The sequence below is a fragment of the Chiloscyllium plagiosum genome, unplaced genomic scaffold (assembly GCF_037043375.1).
Source record: "Chiloscyllium plagiosum isolate Xiang-an unplaced genomic scaffold, Cpla_swu_hap1 HiC_scaffold_3, whole genome shotgun sequence".
NCBI lineage: Eukaryota > Metazoa > Chordata > Chondrichthyes > Orectolobiformes > Hemiscylliidae > Chiloscyllium > Chiloscyllium plagiosum.
This window is the reverse complement of record NW_028270141.1, coordinates 45,779,957-45,797,824: the sequence shown is the minus strand read 5'-3', so window position 1 is coordinate 45,797,824 and position 17,868 is coordinate 45,779,957. Positions and strand designations below refer to the sequence as shown.

The 17,868-nt window shown below is 39.3% G+C and overlaps 1 protein-coding gene across 4 annotated transcripts in view; it reads left to right on the top strand.

Annotated features, from left to right (window-relative positions):
• Positions 1-7,433: 7,433 nt before the first annotated feature.
• The window catches only part of lats1 (large tumor suppressor kinase 1), a 43,766-nt gene continuing 33,331 nt past the window's right edge, over positions 7,434-17,868 (top strand). Inside the window, exons 1-3 of one of the 4 annotated variants that reach the window (XM_043681062.2) lie at positions 7,434-7,449; positions 9,430-9,940; positions 17,019-17,169. In XM_043681062.2, coding sequence (XP_043536997.1) covers positions 9,584-9,940; positions 17,019-17,169 — 508 coding nt within the window. In that variant the 5' untranslated portion in view covers positions 7,434-7,449; positions 9,430-9,583. Of the gene's footprint in view, positions 7,487-7,510; positions 7,671-9,429; positions 9,941-17,018; positions 17,170-17,868 lie in introns of those variants that run through there. The other 3 variants (XM_043681051.2, XM_087979053.1, XM_043681059.2) reach the window with 3 other exon arrangements.

Below are 17,868 nucleotides of genomic sequence, written 5' to 3'. Positions count from 1 at the left end.
TTTTTTTTCTCTGTGCTGTCAACTTCTATGACAATGACTCAATAAAAGAAGGCTAAAGATTGCAGCAAAGTTTATTTATTTGTCCAGCTCAGGGATGAATGGGAAACTGCATCAACATATTCATCAATGTATCTGTAAAAAGAGGTAAGGGGAAAGGGCCTAACTCGGACTGGAATGTTTCATACATCCCATAAAAGGAAAACGTGCCTAGGGCAAGGTGGGTTTGCTACTTATCACCACTGCGTGAGCAGGTTTGATGGTAATGTTATAGTTGAACCTGTACGAATAAAATGCTGCATATTCAAAGGGAGACGGTCAGAGCAAGTGAAAGGAGCAGAGAAATTGAAATGGCCAATGTCACATGGGCAATTCTCAATTGAAAGATCTTGAGAAAGTAAGAGGGTGGCAGGAAAGGCCCAGCAAGGGCAAATAATGGAGATTGGTAATGGGATCTCCTGTACTGGGCAAGGCCCATAACCAAAGCAATGGGCACAAGGTGAAATCAAGGGAATAGGAACTTCTGTGTCAGTGCGACCATGAAATTAGATTAGATTACTTAGTGTGGAAACAGGCCTTTCAGCCCAACAAGTCCACACCGACCCTCCAAAGAGCAACCCATTCCAGACTACATTTACCACCACCTAACACTACGGGCAATTTAGCATGGCCAATTCACCTAACCTGCACATTTTTGGACTGTGGGAGCACCTGGAGGAAACCCACGCAGACAGGGAGAATGTGCAAACTCCACACAGACAGTTGCCTGAGGCAGGAATTGAACCCGGGTCTCTGGCGCTGTGAGGCAGCAGTGCTAACCACTATGCCACTGTGCTGCCCATAAATGGTGCATGAGAATCTATACATAGTGCTCCAGGTGCAGCCTCACCAACACTGTACAGTTACAACAAGACTTTCCTTTTTTTACACCAACGCCCATGCAATAAAGACCAATATTCTATTTGCCTTAGTGAGAACACAAGAAATAGCAACATGCTGTTCAGCCCTTCAAGCCTGCTCTGCTATTCAATAGGATTATTGCTGTTCCCACATCCTCACATCCACTTTTGTGTTTTCCCTGTAACCTTTGATTCCCATACTGCTCGAGAATGAAGTCTTAAACATACACAATGAATCTGCCTCCACAGTTCTGTGGTGAAGATTCCAAAGACAAAGCACCTTCGGGAAGAAATTCCTCATCTCAGCCTCAATCTGCTGCCCCTTTATTCTGAGTCTCTGTCCTCAGATCCTAAACTAAACTGATCCTATTGTGGGCGGCACGGTGGCACAGTGGTTAGCACTGTTGCCTCACAGCGCCAGAGACCCGGGTTCAATTCCCGCCTCAGGCGACTGACTGTGTGGAGTTTGCACGTTCTCCCCGTGTCTGCGTGGGTTTCCTCCGGGTGCTCCGGTTTCCTCCCACAGTCCAAAGATGTGCAGGGTCAGGTGAATTGGCCATACTAAATTGCCCGTGGTGTTAGGTAAGGGGTAAATGTAGGGGTATGGGTGGGTTCGCTTCGGCGGGTCGGTGTGGACTTGTTGGGCCGAAGGGCCTGTTTCCACACTGTAATGTAATCTGTAATCTGTAAACTCTCCCATGACGGGAAACATCCTCTCAACTTTTATCATGTCAAGCCCCTTAAGAATCCAATGTTTCAATCAGATCAAGTCTCATTCTTCTAAACTCCAGCAAGAGGCCCAAGTTGTTTAGTAGTTGCTCACAGGATAATTCCCTCATACGAAGGATTTTCCTAGTGAATCTTCTCTGAACTTCCTCCAATGAAATGATAAGTTTACTTAAACCAGGTGACCAGACCTGCTCAAGCACTTCAGATGCAGTCTCACCAGCACTTTGTACAGTCTCAGTAAAACTTCCCTCATTTTATACTCCAACTCCCTTGAAATAAGGGCCAAATTCTGTTAGCCTTCCTGATTACCTCCTGCACCTGTGTGTTAGGTTTCTGTATTTTATGCACAAGTTCCTTTCTGTTGCAGCTTTCTGCAGTTTTTCTCCATTTAAATAATATTCTGTTCTTCTAAAATGAAAAACTTCACATTTTCCCACATTATACTCCATTTGCCAACTTTTTGTCCACTTACTTAAACTATCAATATCTCTCTGTATGCTGTTTGTATCCCTCTTGCAACCTGCCTTTCCATCTATTTTTGTGTCATCTACAGTGACTTCAGTGCATTTACTTCTTTCCTCCAAGTCCTTAATATATATTGTAGACAGTTATGGTCCCAGTACTGATCTCTAGAACCCCACTGGTCACAGGTTGCCAACCTGAAAAAGAACCCCTTTTCCCGAGTCGTTGTTTCCTGCCCATAAGTCAGTTCTCTATCCATACCAATATACTATCTCCAAAACTGTAGGCTCTTATTTTGTGACTTAACTTTTTGTGAGGTACTTTGTCAAATGCCTTCAGAAAGTCCAAACACAACATATCTACAGGGGTTCCACTCTATTCACTCTAGCTGAAACTTCCTCGAAAAACTCTAATACTTAGACATGATTTCCTTTTCATGGAGCCATGCTTGATTAGATTGTGATTTTCTGTTATTACTTCATTAATAATTGATTCCAACATTTTCAAAGCAATAGATATTAGACTAATTGGCCTATCGCTTTCCACTTTTTGCCTCCCTTTTTTGTATAGGGATGTCACATTAGCAGTTTTCTAATCCACTGGTACTTCTCTAGAATCCAATGATTTTTGAAAATTACAAGTAATTCATTCAATCTCTGTAAAACTACTTCTTTTAGGATGTAAGCCATCAGGGCTCAGGAACATATCTGCCTGTAGCCCCATTAGTTTGTCTGATACTACTACTTTAACAAATGTTATGGTACTTAATTCCTTCTCATATTCCTTTGTATTGTTGTGGACCAGACCAAGCCCCCCTCAAAATATATCAAGGAGATAGCCTAGACACAAATTTTTAACTTATTTAAAGGCAAGTATGTTCCAAATACGATTCAATTGGTTCACTGCGAGACTTTAAGCAAAACACAGTTAAAATACAAACATAAAAAGAAAAATTGGCATAACTTTAACTCCATTGAATTAGTTAACAGAATAACATGTTTAAATATTATGCAGCTGTTCCAACATTGCAGCATCTCATAAACACACCCTTGGCAAAGGCAAATTCAGCAAAATAGATTCTTCTCACATACCATCTTCAGTCCAGGAAAAAGGAACACTGAAAGAAACAATCTAGCAGCAGAGAGAGAGAGAACTAGAGGTTTGTTTTTGCTGCAGGAGAAGTAAGAACCAAGAGTGTGGTGCTGGAAAAGCACAGCCGGTCAGGCAGCATCCGAGGAACAGGAAAGTCGACTTTTTGGGCAAAAGCCCTTCTGTGTCTAAGAACTGTGTCTATCAGCTTCAAACCCCAACTTCAACTGAATGCAAAACTGAAATCAAACAAGAGAAGCCTGAATTGATGAAGTTAGGCTCACACAGACTCAGGGTTTTAGTTTTACTTTCAGTGAAGTTGGGGTTTAAAGCTGATAAATATAGCTCTCTTTTATGCAGCAAAAAAAAACTTTGTGTCCTCTATCTGCTACGAGATTGTTTCTTTGTTAAAATCAAAACCGTGGTCAGCACTACTTTCAACTGTCAAATGCCTTCTGACACTAATCTGTCCATTGGAATTTTCTGCAGTTCAACTGGCTGATCAGTGGAGCAACTACACTGCTACAGTCCAGTATGAATTTTCAATAAAACCACTCAGTTTCGGAAATTGTAGTACTTACGGTATGGGAAACTCCCCATTAACCTTTGTTGTCACATCCTATGGGGCCATCTGTCTGTGTCTAATGATATGGCTTGTGTAGTGAATTTCACATATTAACAGCTTTTCTTGCAATTGTTCTGAATTACATATCTCTTTATCTCTCAAGTTCAATGATTGACTTGGTCCCGTGTCTCTTAAAATTTTAAATTTTTATACACTCCTCCTGCTACTTATGAGAAAACCTTTCCCATGCAAATAAATTCTTTAGAGAGATCTGGCACTTTCTTATTCACCAACCCCTGACCAGCCTGTACATTATTTTGCAGCTTTTTTGCTTCAACTGTGCTTTCCTTAACCACTTTAATAAAACTCACTGGCTTATCCTGTTTTCCCACATCCATCTTCCCAATCTTTTTTTGAACCACCAAAATTGTGACTTCATGTGTCCTTTTTTGCAGTGAAAACACCTAAGGTTTTTTACTTCTCTTCCTCCCCTCATGGATTTCTTTTTTAACCCGTGGTAAACTATCTTCACTACCTTCAATAAGACCTCCTTTTCCTTTACCGCCTGAGGATTTCCCTTTTCCTCAATTTCGATCCCTCACAGATTGAAATTGAGTTTAGAAACCAAAATTTGCTTTATGAATTAACTCATAATCATCTGCCATTTCCACTGTTAATCTTGCAGTTTTAACTCTCTGCTTTTCTGATTACTTGAGTTCTCACTACTTCTGGAAGTGAATTTTTGAAATCCTCCAAAATAACAGGCTCTTTAAGAGTGTGATGTGTCTGATCTATTTTCAATGCCCTTATCCATATATCATAGTTACTGTCTGATCTTTTAAAACTCAATATACATTTGACTAGGTTCCCTCCTCAGATTTCTAAAACATTGGCTGTAGGTTTATGGCACTAGTTCATAGTCACCTCATCACACTCTCCAGATACCTCCTCTGGAAGTGACACAAAGACCTCACTCGCTTTACCTACCAATTCTGTTTTGCTGAACAATACCCAAATGGTCAGTGGCCATTTCATTTATTTTACCACTTTCTGAAATGAAATGTAAAAGGCTTCTACACCCTGATCATCAAACTTAGGCAATATTTGGTCAGATTGAAACAGATCCTCACTAGGCCTTCGGCTATGATGTGTTTGCTTTTCATCACTACTCACACCTTTTACCATTACTTCTCTCATTTTAAGTCGACTTTCACATTTCAGTTACAACTTCTGGAGTTCAAAAGTTGTCTCTTTATCCCTTTATTCTCTCTCTTTATCCCTTTCTTCTGGTTTCATTTGTACCTCAAACTATTATGTTCAATCTGTTTTAATTCTTTTGCTCTTTGTTCCTCTTAAAGGCACAGTTCCAACACAGTATTAATGGGATGTTAAAAGTATTTTCCACCATAAAGACTTATACAAAATGTCTGTTTAAATCCTCTGGCATCTTCTTGTTCACCATAACAGTCTCCCCAGATTTAATTTCTAAGGGCTCTATATTCACTTTGACCTCTCGCTTCCTTTTTATCTATTTAAATAAGCTCTTATTGTCATTTTTTAATATTCCTCACAAGTTTGCCTTTGAAATTTATTTTCTCTGTCTTTATTATCTTTAATGCCTCTTGCTGGATTTTGAATTTATCCCAGTCTTTGGGGCTTTCACTGATTTCTTACTCTTTCTGTGCTTTTTCTTTCAACTTAATACTTGCCCTAACTTCCTTGGTTAGCCATGGTTACTTTATCCCTCTCTTATAATCTTCCTTACTAGGATGTATTTTTGTTAAGAGTCATGGATTACCTCCTTAAATATCTTCCACTGCTTGCTTACTGTCTTTCCTGCTGATCTGAATATCCAATTCATTTTTGCTAACTCTATCCTCATTTCATTGTCATTCCCTGTATTTAAAATAAATAGTTGTTTACAACCCAAATTGTTTCTTCTTGAACTAAATATTAAATTAGATGTTATTTATGCCCCTCATGATTTTATAAAACTCAGCTCCGATGTTTCAGGGAAAATAGTCCAAGCCTATTCAACCTCTCCCTATAGCTCAAACCATCCAACTTTGGCAACGTCCTTCTAAATCTTTTCTGAACCCTTTCAAGTTTCACAACATCCTTCCTATAGCAGGGAGTCCAGAATTGAACGCAATATTCCCAAAGTGGTCTAACTAATGTACAGCTGCAACATAACTCCCCAGCTCCCTATAGTCAATGCACTAACCAATAAAGGCAAGCATACCAAACTCCTCCTTCACTATCCTGTTTACCTGCGACTCCACTTTCAAGGTACTATGAATGTGCACTCCAAAGTCACTTTGTTCAGCAAAACTCCCCAGAACCTTACCATTAAGTGTATAAGCCTTGCCCTGATTTGCCTTTCCAAAGTACAACACCTCACATTTATCTAAATTAAACTCCATCTGCTACTCCTTGGCCCAATGGCACTGCTGATCAAGGTCCTATTGTACTCTGAGGGAACCTTTGCTGTCCACTACACCTTCAATTTTGGTGTCATCTGCAAACTTACTAACCATACCTCCTATGTTCACATCCAAATCATTTATATAAATGACAAAAAGCAGTGGACCCAGTAACGATCCTTGTGGCACACTGCTGGTTACAGGCCTCCAGTCTGAAAAGTAACCCTCCACTACCTTCAAGCCAGTTTTGTATTCAAATGGCTTGTTCTCCCTGTAGTCCATGAAATCTAACCTTGCTAATTGGTCTACCATTAGGAACCTGGTCAAATGCCTTGCTGAAATCCATCTAGATCACATTCACTGCTCTACTTTCATCAATCTTCTGTTAGTCAATCAAGTTAATTAGACATGATTTCTCTTGCACAAAGCCATGTTGACTCTCCCTAATCAGTCCTTGCCTTTCCAAGTACATGTAAATCTGTCCCTCTGGATCCCGACCAACGACTTGCCCACCACTGATGTCTGTAGTTCACTGGCTTTTCCTTTGTTTTAATTTCTCCCCTGAATCATTTGATGGTGCAGCCTTACCTTACTGTTGCACTGAATTCAGACTCTTGTAATATTATTATGGAATATCTAAAACGCAGAATATAACCGACCATGTTCAATGCTATAGATCAGTGATTTTCAAACAATGTGTTTCGAGAACCCTGCAAGTGTGTCACGAATTTTTATACAATGAAATCCAGTTAAAACAAATTTTGTTTCACTTTAGACAAAACTCTATCCTGCCAACATTACAACTCATAAAATGCATGAAAATTAGTGAAATTAAAAGTATGATATCGGTGTTTTGATTCTAAAGCCTAAAGCACTTTAAACACGGGTGTCAGGGCAGAATTGAGATGATGTGAAAAGTAGAATTGTTCTGTCTCAAAGGAGACTGAAAGGAGTGTCAGTTGCCTGATTGCGATGCAGAGTAACATTAACGACGTGCATTCAATTTCTTTACTGGCTGAGACTAGCAGGAATGTCCCATTTTCTGGACCTCTCCCCTCTGGTTAACTACAAGCAGTCATCTCTGTCTAATGAGAGAGCAGCTTTATTATCTCCGGCAGTATGGCGATTTCGCTTACTGCTGTGAATGTATGCAGGCAACTCGCACCAAGCACCTTGATGGAGTTGGCAGCAATGACTCCTCCTGGCCTGAGGGGGCGATATACACGTACACACAGGCCGTGCCTATGATCTCGCGGGAGGAGCTGAGCTTCGGAGAGTAGAGCGGGTACGGGCGGCCATTGTGGTGTTATGGTTTCTATGGGGTAGGTAGATTGGGGATAGGCTGCTGACCACGGCAATGAGACAAGATTTTCTGCTATTTACCTATATCCGACTGAGGAGAGTGGGGTGGCTGTCACCGATCCTTGCTGGCGCCGCAATTGGCGATGAGTTGGCAAGAAGATCCCGAGCTTAAAATGGCCGTGGGGCCTAAAGGAGAGATCGTGGGTAGGAAGACACTTAGACCCTGGCCTCTCTTTGCAGGCGTAGCTTCCCAGGCTTGGGTTTGGATCCGGCCTCTTGTCGCAGGCCTGGTACCTAAGAGACAGTAGGGAGTGTATACTGTATGGGTGGGTGTAGTGCTTGCTGTTAGTCGTCGTATTTTTGAATTATCAAACGATTATCAAATTAGTCCCAATCCCCTGCTCATCTCTCAACACCGCAATTTCTTCCCTTTCCAGTTTTTGTCCACTTCCCTTTTGAAAGCTATGATTCAGTCTATTTCCTCTAATGTTTCAGACAGCAAATATTCCAGAGCATTATTATTCGCTGTATAAACTTTTAAACTTTTTTCTTCGTCTTTCTTTTGTCGGTTATTCTAAATCTTTGTTCTCTGGTTGTAGTTCCTCCCTGCCAGGGGAAACAGCTTATTTATTTAACGTGAACGCTGTTTAATTGTGCACACGTCCTATCCTCTGCCCTAGGAAAAACAATCCAGCTATTCTCTTAAATTAACTACCTTAATGACAGACGAGTCTGAATTAATATTTAAGGTTGTGATACTTGACCATTTTCCAAAAGATTTATAAAAAGCAATGAGCTTGTATAATTTGAGCAGTTGTATGAATGTTATCCTGTTTTACTTTGTATCAGTTTAATGGTACACAGCTTGCACAACCTTTCAAAACTGTAGACGGTAATCCACAATTTTGTACAATCAGTATGTGACATTCATAAAAAGCCTTCTTTAAAAAAAGAAACACTGCAATACAGTTCAAGGTCCTAATAATCTTGTATGTTTTTTTTACTTTTTAGATAGACACGTGAAAAGGCAGGGGACGGAGGGAAATAGACTATGTGCAGATTGGGATTAATTTGGAATATATCGAGGCCGGCACAGAAAAGTTGGGCTGATGGGCCTCTTCCTGTGCTACACTGTTCTATGTGTCAGGACTGATAGTGTGTGAAAAGTAAATGGGCTTTATGCTTCTGATTGGAATTGTAGAACAATGTGGAAACTTTGTATTTCATTTTAATGTGAGTTCTCAACTGATAGCCACCAAGTATCAATATGGTGAATGATGGTAAATGTTGAAGTGCAAATTAGCTGTTCAAAGTGGAATAGTATCTTTGCATTTCAAGATCTGTCTCCATGATAACTGTATTTGCTGTAAAGGTATTGAAAATGTCCATATACATTGTTTGTTTTGTCCCAGCTAGATGGAACAGTTGAGTAGCCCAGATATGATTCCTGTTAATTTTGCATGTTATTCTCTTGACCTGCTACAAGTGATGAATTGGCTAGTGTAGAATTGCTTCTTTACAGAGTGGTATGTTTCTGAAACCTACAGATAAAGTTTGCCACAGATTGAGCTTGTGGAGAGGCTGCAGATTTTGTTTAGCTTCCAGGTCTTTGGGTTACATAGAGTAAAGAAAAAGTGTTTTTGCTCCCAGTTGATATGAATTAACTACTGCTGTCATGTGGAAAGGTGCAGTGCCCCCGTTCCCATAAAGTGTGATATATAGCACCAACAGACAGGTTCTCCTTTGAGGTATCTTAAAACATGAGATGCTTTCTTTCGGAGAATGAAAAAAATGCTGACCGCTAGGAATCTTTATATTTCTTTTTAGAACTGAGCTTGACTTTTGGTTTTGCATTTATTAGTCTGAAGTTCACTTAGTTGTTTTGTAGATTCTGTTTTATGAGTGGTAAATATTTGGATAAATTTATTTATTTGACCTAATGCCTTTGCTTATTTTGTTTCAGTTAGCTGGATCTTGTAAATGCACAGATGAGCAGAAAACAACATTGCAGCTGAGGATCTTGGATATCTAACACGAAGCCAAGATATCCTGTAACTTGCTAGTATTTCAGCTTCTGTAAATGAGCCAAGATTAGTTGGTTTTTTTCTGACACCTTCATGAAGAGAGGAGAGAAGCCTGATGGACATAGACAAATGAGGCCAAAAACATTCCCTGCCAGCAACTTTTCTGGGAGTAGCCGCCAGATGTTGCAGGAAATCAGAGAAAGTCTCAGGCATTTACCCAAACCATCAGGGGATGCTGGAAGCACTGATCAAAGTGTGATGAAATTGAGCACAGAAGATTCAAGACAACAAGGCCGGAATGCACTTAAATTTGTAACTTACCAAAAGGCTCTGCAGGAGATCCGGAACTCCTTGTTGCCATTTTCAAATGAATACAGTTCTTCAGTCCGTGGTTCCACGGATGTAAACAAGCAGATGTTACAGGATTTAGTAAATGCAGGGTTTGATGAGGTGAGATCTATATAAGTGGAACATCATAAATTCCATCCATGTAGACTGTGTAAACTATATTGCTATATTCTTGACAGATTTTTAATTTCCAATGTAAAGGTTGCCAAAGAGAGAATTCTTGTTAGAACAGTAACAGCATTCAATACTAAGTGCCAATTGGCCAATAAATTCGGAAATTTCCGAGATGTGCCAGTAGTCATGAATCTTAATTGATTTTATGTTCCTCCACTATTGGCCTTCTTTGAGTGACATCTCATCCATAGCCTCCCAGTTATTTTTAAGAATTTACAGGATTTGTGGATTAAACCCATTAAACTCCATGCAGCAACCAGATTTATTCATTATGTGCAAGCAGCATCTGATTGCCTCAAGATGCTAGCAAGCTAAAGAGACATTTACCATAAGTAAATCCCATGCATCGCAGACAGCGGTACTCCTGCAGTTGTGTCACACTGTGAATATAAACATCTTTCACCATCACGGATATCTGCTGTCAAGGTATGGAGGACTGTTACTGGTTTCCTGATAGGCAAAGTCATGTAAAAGGCCCCCTGTCATAGAGTCACACAGCACGGGAACGGACCCTTCAGTCCAACTGTTACGTGCTGAGCATAATGCCAAGCTAAACTAGTCCCACCTGCCTGCTCCTGGCCCATATCCCTCTAAACCTTTCCTATTCCTGTATCAATCTTGTAAACGTTGTAATTGTACCCATATCACCGCTTTTCCAAGAAGTTCATTCCACACGCAAACCACGATTTTTCTCGTGTCTTTCTATATCTTCACTTCTCAATTTAAAGATTTGCCCCGAGTCTTGAAATTCCCCATCCTGGGGAAGAGATAACTACAATTAACTCTATCTATACCTCTCATTGTTATGTAAACTTCTATCAGGTCACCTTTCAACCTCCTATGCTCCAGTAAAAAAAAGTCCCAGCCTATTCAACCTTTATAACTCAAACCTTCCATACCTGACAACATCCTGGTAAGTCTCTTCTGAACCCTCTCCAGCTTGTTAATATCCTTCCCATAACTGGGCAACTCGAATTGGATACCGTATTCCAGAATATGTCTCACCAATGTCCAAGACAACCTCAACATAATGTCCTGATTCCTAAGCTCAAAGGAATGAGCAATGAAGGCAAGTGTGCCAAACACTCTTTTTAACCAACTTGTATATGTGCAATGCAAACTTGAAATAATTATGTACCTGCATCCCTCGGTCTCTCTGTTGTACAACACTACCCTACCCTTTTTATACCAAAATGCAGTACCTCACATTTATCTGGGTTGAACTCCATCTGCCATTTTCAGCTCATTGACCCATTTGATCAAGATCCCTTTGTAATCTTAGAAAACCTCCTTCACTGTCTACTATGCCTCTAATTTTGATGTAATCCGCAAATTTACTGATTGTGCCCTCTATATTCTCATCCAAATCATTTATGTAAATGACAAACAAAAGAGAACCAATCCCTGTGGAACACCGGTAGTCACAGGCCTCCAGTCCGAAAAGCAATCCTCCACTGTTACTCTCTGTTTCTTGCCGTTAATCCAATTATGTATCCAATTGGCAAGTTCATCCTGAGTCCCATCCTGCTGTGCTTTTCCAGTGCCGCCCTTTTCGACTGACTCTCCAGCATCTTCAGTCCTTACTTTCTCTTTACTGATTTGTATACCGTGCAGAACCTGGTCAAAGGCTTTACTAAAATGTAAATAAAGAACACCCACTGCTCTGCCATCATCAACCTTTTTGGAAACTTCCTCAAAAAACTAAATCAAGTTTGTGACACATGATTTTCCTTGCACAAAACCATGCTGACTATCCCTCATCAATTTTTGCCCTTCCAAATGTCCATAGATCCTATCTTTTATTATCATCTCCAACAATTTACCCCACAATGGAAGTCAGACTCAGAGTGACAACCTTTCGTAACAAAGGTACAACATTAGCCACCCTTCAGTCATCAGGATTCATGTGTCTCTAATGTCCAACGAAGCTTGGTTGAAGCAGCAACATCAGACAAAATAAACATGGACATAGATCATCGAGTTTACATTCTCCTATGACCTATCTAGTTCAGATAAAAGATCCTGCTGCAACCTCCGATGACCTGCTTTCCCTACTTAGATATTGTAAAAATGTTGTGTCTTAGTCCTTGATAAGTGAGGCAAAAGTTAACTCTACCTTTCTCCTTTCTTCACATAAAGTTTGTTGTGATTCTTGGGCAGGTTAATTTGAATCATGAAAAATTCTTGTCTCCTGTTTGTGGAATAAGATTTGTTTTCATCTGGAGTGTCACGAGGTGCATGTTCGGATGCTGATAATGCTTCAATAATATTCCTGAAAGAAAGAGACAATGCTGATAGAATATCAGACAATTCAGCGCAGTACAGGCCCTTCGGCGCTGGATCGTGCGCCGACTTGTGAAACCAATCTGAAGCTCATCTAACCTACACTATTCCATTCTCATCCATATACCTGCCCAATGACCATTTGAATGCCCTTAAAGTTGGCGAGTCTGCTGATGAAGCTTTTTGTCTTGCACTCACTAGAACAGATGCAAGGTTGCAATCCCTTTCAATTTTGGAAATTTAAACTGCATGAGCAAGATTGATGTTCTTACGGCAAATTGACTAGCCTAGGAATTGCAATGGAAAATGCATCAGGGACCTGTTAGCCCTTACGCTTGAAAAGGAGCAATGCCTGGACAAGTTCCTTCTGTTTACAGAGGGCAGATTGCTTCATATGGATGTACATAGCTTCTAGCAAACAAAAGTGAATCACAATTTGGGCTTAACTTAACTTAAGTTAGTTCGAATCGTAAACATGCTTTGCACAGTATTTATTCAGCAACCCCTTAACTAGATCACATCTAATGTTGGAAATTCTATCCTGAGTTTTGCAAGCACAGGCCGGTTGAGTGTAGTCAGTATTCTGTCTACGTGTTAGGAAGTAAAATGTACGTCACTCTGCTTCTGAAATTCATATAGTACACTGCTCATTTGTGCAGTAGAAAGAATATCTTTTCACTCAATAGGAGTAACCTAGTCACACTGACACTACTACATTTGTTGATTATAACTGGAGTAGGCCATTCAGCCCATCAAACCCACCACACCATTCTTGCTCATGACTAATGTTGCCTCCCCTCCAAGTGACATGGAAGCCCTTTTTCCAAAAAAAAATTTCTTTCAGTTTGCAATTACATAGCATCAGTCAGAGAGGGAAAAGCCACAAGGAAGAACTACATAATTGTAGTAACATTTGAGTTATAACATTATGATGGATGTATTATTCTACTGAGTGTCCTGCTAACTTGTTGAACTTCTAATGTTCTCATTTATTTGACCTGTAAATCAAACTTACAATGTACTGCAGTTAAACATGAATTATGTATTTTTATTTCCAATTTTCTTTAATGGACTGGACTTCATCCAGTATGTCAAGAAACTGTTTATGTAGAACATCCCGAAAACACATTTAATCAGGAACTATGATAGTGGGTTGGTCTTTGTAATCTTTATCTTCAATGAATTTGGCTTAATTCAGTATGATACTTCCTGAATGATTTAAGGGAGATAGGATCTGTTTACCAGAGTGACCAGTGATGTTGAATCTTTGAGAAGTATCTACTGAGCCCTTATATTTATAACAACATGTTTAAGATTGAATGAAAGTATTGATTGGTGAAGCCCTGAGCACTGATTGCTGATCAATTAATCTAGAGGATTTTTTAAAGAAATCACTGAGGTTTGTTGATATTGCCTTGCTATGAAGCGCAGAAGAATGCTGCTAATCCAACATGTCTAACCATTTTCTAAGGATTGAGAATTTAACACAAGAGGCTTTTCGGCTCCTAAGCATGTTCCACCATGATTTTAGATAAGGCTTAGATACATTAGATACATGCTTTAACTCTGTTTAACTAGATTTTATCCATATTCTTTGATATCATTATCTAACGTTATCTATTTTGGTCCTGATAATTTCAGTTGACCAAGCATTTACTGTACAGCCTTCTGGGAGAAGGTGTTACACATTTCCATCACCATCCTGATTCCACTCTTGAGTGCCTGTCTCGCTTTTTAAATTAGTGTTCGTTTGTTCCCTCAACAGAAGAAAATAACTTCTCTGTTCTTCATACACTCTCAAATTCTTCCCATCTGTAAGATCATTTGGCCATTATAAACTAATTTTTGCTTGATTTTATATATTCTGCTTAATTTTCTTTGTATTTTAGCTTTTCAAAATCTCATTTTATTTTCTGTACTAATCTTCATGAATTATAGATAGTCTGTGTCCGTATAAACTCTAATTGCAACTGATCCTTTTTATGCATTCTTTGCTGAACTTTCAATTGGGTTTATCTGAGCTAGTTCCCCTTTCTGTTAAATTAAAATATTATTTCCAGACTTTGCCTTCTTCCACCACCTTCCTTACTTTTGTTTCAACTTTTATTGCATAAATGTGTGTTGGTCAGTAGTTTCTACATGTTTTGCATCCTTACAAGTTCTACTTGCTCCATGTCATTTTCTAGGACTGGATCTGGTATTAAGTTGCTCATGCCTACATTTCAGGCACACATTATCTAAAGCAGAGTTTGGACATATTGCAGAATTGCATTTTCCACTTACATGACTTTTACAGGGTGTTCTGGTATAACGTGCTGGTTGGGTTACACTGCAGTCGCATGCTATAGAAAGTCATGCTGCAGAAGATCACTATAGAAAACTTCTATATCTGTGCAGTAGAAAGTTTGCGTTATTCAAACAGCGCCTTCAATTCGTTAGCCGTGTTATAGCCAATTCGCATTGATAAAACGTGTGTTATACCAGAACAGCCTTTGCTTGTATCTGTTTTTGGGGTGATCAGAGTTGGAAATGACAGTTCAAGTCTAATCAATGTTGATGTTCCGAGAACGGGATGCCCTGTGTGGATATTGGAAAATCTTGTATGAAATATGTGAAATTCCATAAATGTACTTCAAAGTTCCACAAGAAAGCTGACTGTACAACAAACTATTGCTGCTGCAATCCAGATGCGATTAAGAGGTTGTTCTCTTATTTCTCATCTAAACAAATGATCAGGATTCGGAAATGCATGTTGATCAAATTTTCAGCAAATCCTTGTAGAACAGTGAAGGAATTGAGAGAATCTAAACTGTTTGCGTGTGAGCAGAACAATGGTAAATGGAATTCAACATAGTTTACTGTAAGCTTTATAGGAGAAAGTGAGGACTGCAGATGCTGAAGATCAGAGTCGTGAGTGTGGTGCTGGAAAAGAACAACAGGTCAGGCAGCATCCAAGGACTAGGGGAATCGATGTTTCAAGCATAAGGAATGGTACTTGCCCGAGGAGGTGGAGGGGGGGGGTCGTGGCTGAGAGATAAATGGGAGAGTGATGGGGCTGGGGGGAAGGTAGTTGGGAATGCAGTAGGTAGATGAAGGTTTATACACTGAAAGAAACCATGTTGAGAGCACGTTTAAGTGGATGAGAGTGATCTGTAGATATATACATGACGTTGGCTATGTCTGGGCAAAGAAAAGCATGGTATCATTATGGTACAGAAGGAGGCCGTTCACCCAATCAGATCTATGCTGATTTTCTGCAATGGAGTCCTTTTGGTCTCATTACATTTCTCTGTTCCCATAGCTGCCACAGTTTATTTCCCTTGGGTTTCCATCGTATGTCCCTTTCAAATCATTGATCATCCCCTATGCTTCCACCATCCTTGAAGGCAGCATGTTCATGATGATTATCACTCAGAACATTAAAAACCTATTCTTCTAATCCCCTTGCATCTCTTGCCCAAAGTCTTAAATTGCTGATCCCTGGTCTTTGTACATTGCTGTTCCTTTATCGTCCTTATCTAAATTTATCTCAATCTTGGAAATCTATCAAATCTCTTTTCAATCTCCTTTGCTCTGAGGAGAACAGCCACAACTTCTCTAACTTAACATTGTTGATAAAGTCCCTTGTTCCTGGAACTATTTTGATAAATCTCTGTGGCCTCTCAAGGACCCTCGTATCCTTCTGAAATTTGTGGCAATCAAGGTTGGAGCTAGTGCTCTAGTTGTGGCCTAACTAGAGTTTTATAAAAGATTAAGCATGACTGCTCTACTTCTCAACCTTTATTTATGAAGAAACCTGAAGAAGGGCTCATGCCCGAAACGTCGATTCTCCTGCTCCTTGGATGCTGCCTGACCTGCTGCGCTTTTCCAGCAACACATTTTCATCTCTTTATTTATGAAGCCCAAGGTTCCACATCTAAATACTTGAAATATGACCTGCCACCTTGAAACATTTATGTGCTGGAACCCAGGTCATAGAGAGAAGAGATTACTCTTATAATGCTATGTTCTTGGAATATATCTCATGTATTCAGTAGAATTTAGACATAGGAGCAAAAAGGCAAATTGAATGCTGGACTGATATGACAACATAAACCCAAGACTATCAATGCTGACGACATATTCTGCTGTAGTTACTGTTCAATTCTAATTACTGGACCACAGTGTTAAATCTGAATTCTAAAAGCCGTGCATATCAGAAAAATGAGAGTAATCGCTACTATGAGATCTAAGTTGTAAAGTAGATTAGATCTTCAATTTGGGAAATGAATTGCAAGAAAGTTGATAAAACTATTGATTTCCGTTGAAGATTGATGGACATGGTCAAATGGCCTGTCTCACGTGCGTTGTAGCTCTTTACGTATTATTTTTGTAATAGCTCAAATTAAAACACACAAACCACATTTTTTATAGGAAGCTATGTTGAGCCCTGTTACTGTAAAGTTCATTTAAAAAAAATGGAAATTTGAAAATGTATTCATGACATAGAGATGATACAAACTGAATAGTTGGATCATTGCTGGAAGGACAAATTCCCTTTTTAAAAAATCATTTGAGAGAATCTTGCTTATTATTGTTGACTGTGTCTTAATATGTAAACATTTTGTGTTTCTTAAATTTCTAGAAATGCTTTCATGGATCAATTTATAAAATCACTCGTGACATGAAACGTTTACTGTTTTTGGATTAAATGTCTGCTTCAGTTCACTTCATTTATTTCTAGGACATGGTAGTTCGAGCTCTCAAGCAGACCAACAGTCGCAGTATAGAGGCTGCAATTGAATACATCAGTAAGATGAGCTATCAGGATACACGGCGAGAACAGATGGTTGCTGCAGCTGCAAGACCAGTGAATGCAAGTGTGAAAACATCAGGTATATGTTGCTATAACATTGTCACTTTTAGCTCTTTCAGTGCTAAGATATATGTCATGCCTCTGTCCTTGGTTTCTTTCTTATTGTGGTAGCAGCATCTTTTAACATATCCAATTTTTGGCAGTTTTAAGGGGACACAATTTATGTTTGCATTTACACCACTTGATTAAATATTTTTCTTTATGTTATTATAATGTTTACTTGATGATTCTGCTGCTTTGGGTTTCAGCAGTGCATTTGACATTTATTATTCTGTCGTATTGAAGCAGAGCAGTTCACTTTCATATTTGGTTCTGTGCATTTGTATAGATCAGGTTGGCATCAGCCATCTTGTGAGAAGCTCAGTTTGTCTTAATGCTGTCTTTCAAAATACTGTACAACAGTAGTCAACTTGGCTTTGGTCTTTTTAATGTATTTGTACTTGACTGGACCCTTGTCTACATAATCCAGACCAACTAGTTAGAAATAATGTTCACTTGTTTTCTCTATAGGAGTGGGACTGAACGTGCAAAATATCCAAATGTACATTGACTGATTGTGATCTAAAATGATTCAATCCAGCACTTGAAAGTAAACGTGTTCTGCTGTTGTGAAATCTTTATTCAACTTCCCACTTTGGCCTGTGTCATATGCATTTATATTAATGAAACCCTGCTAGGTTTGGGTAGGTCTAAGCATATAGGAAATTGTGATGGTCAA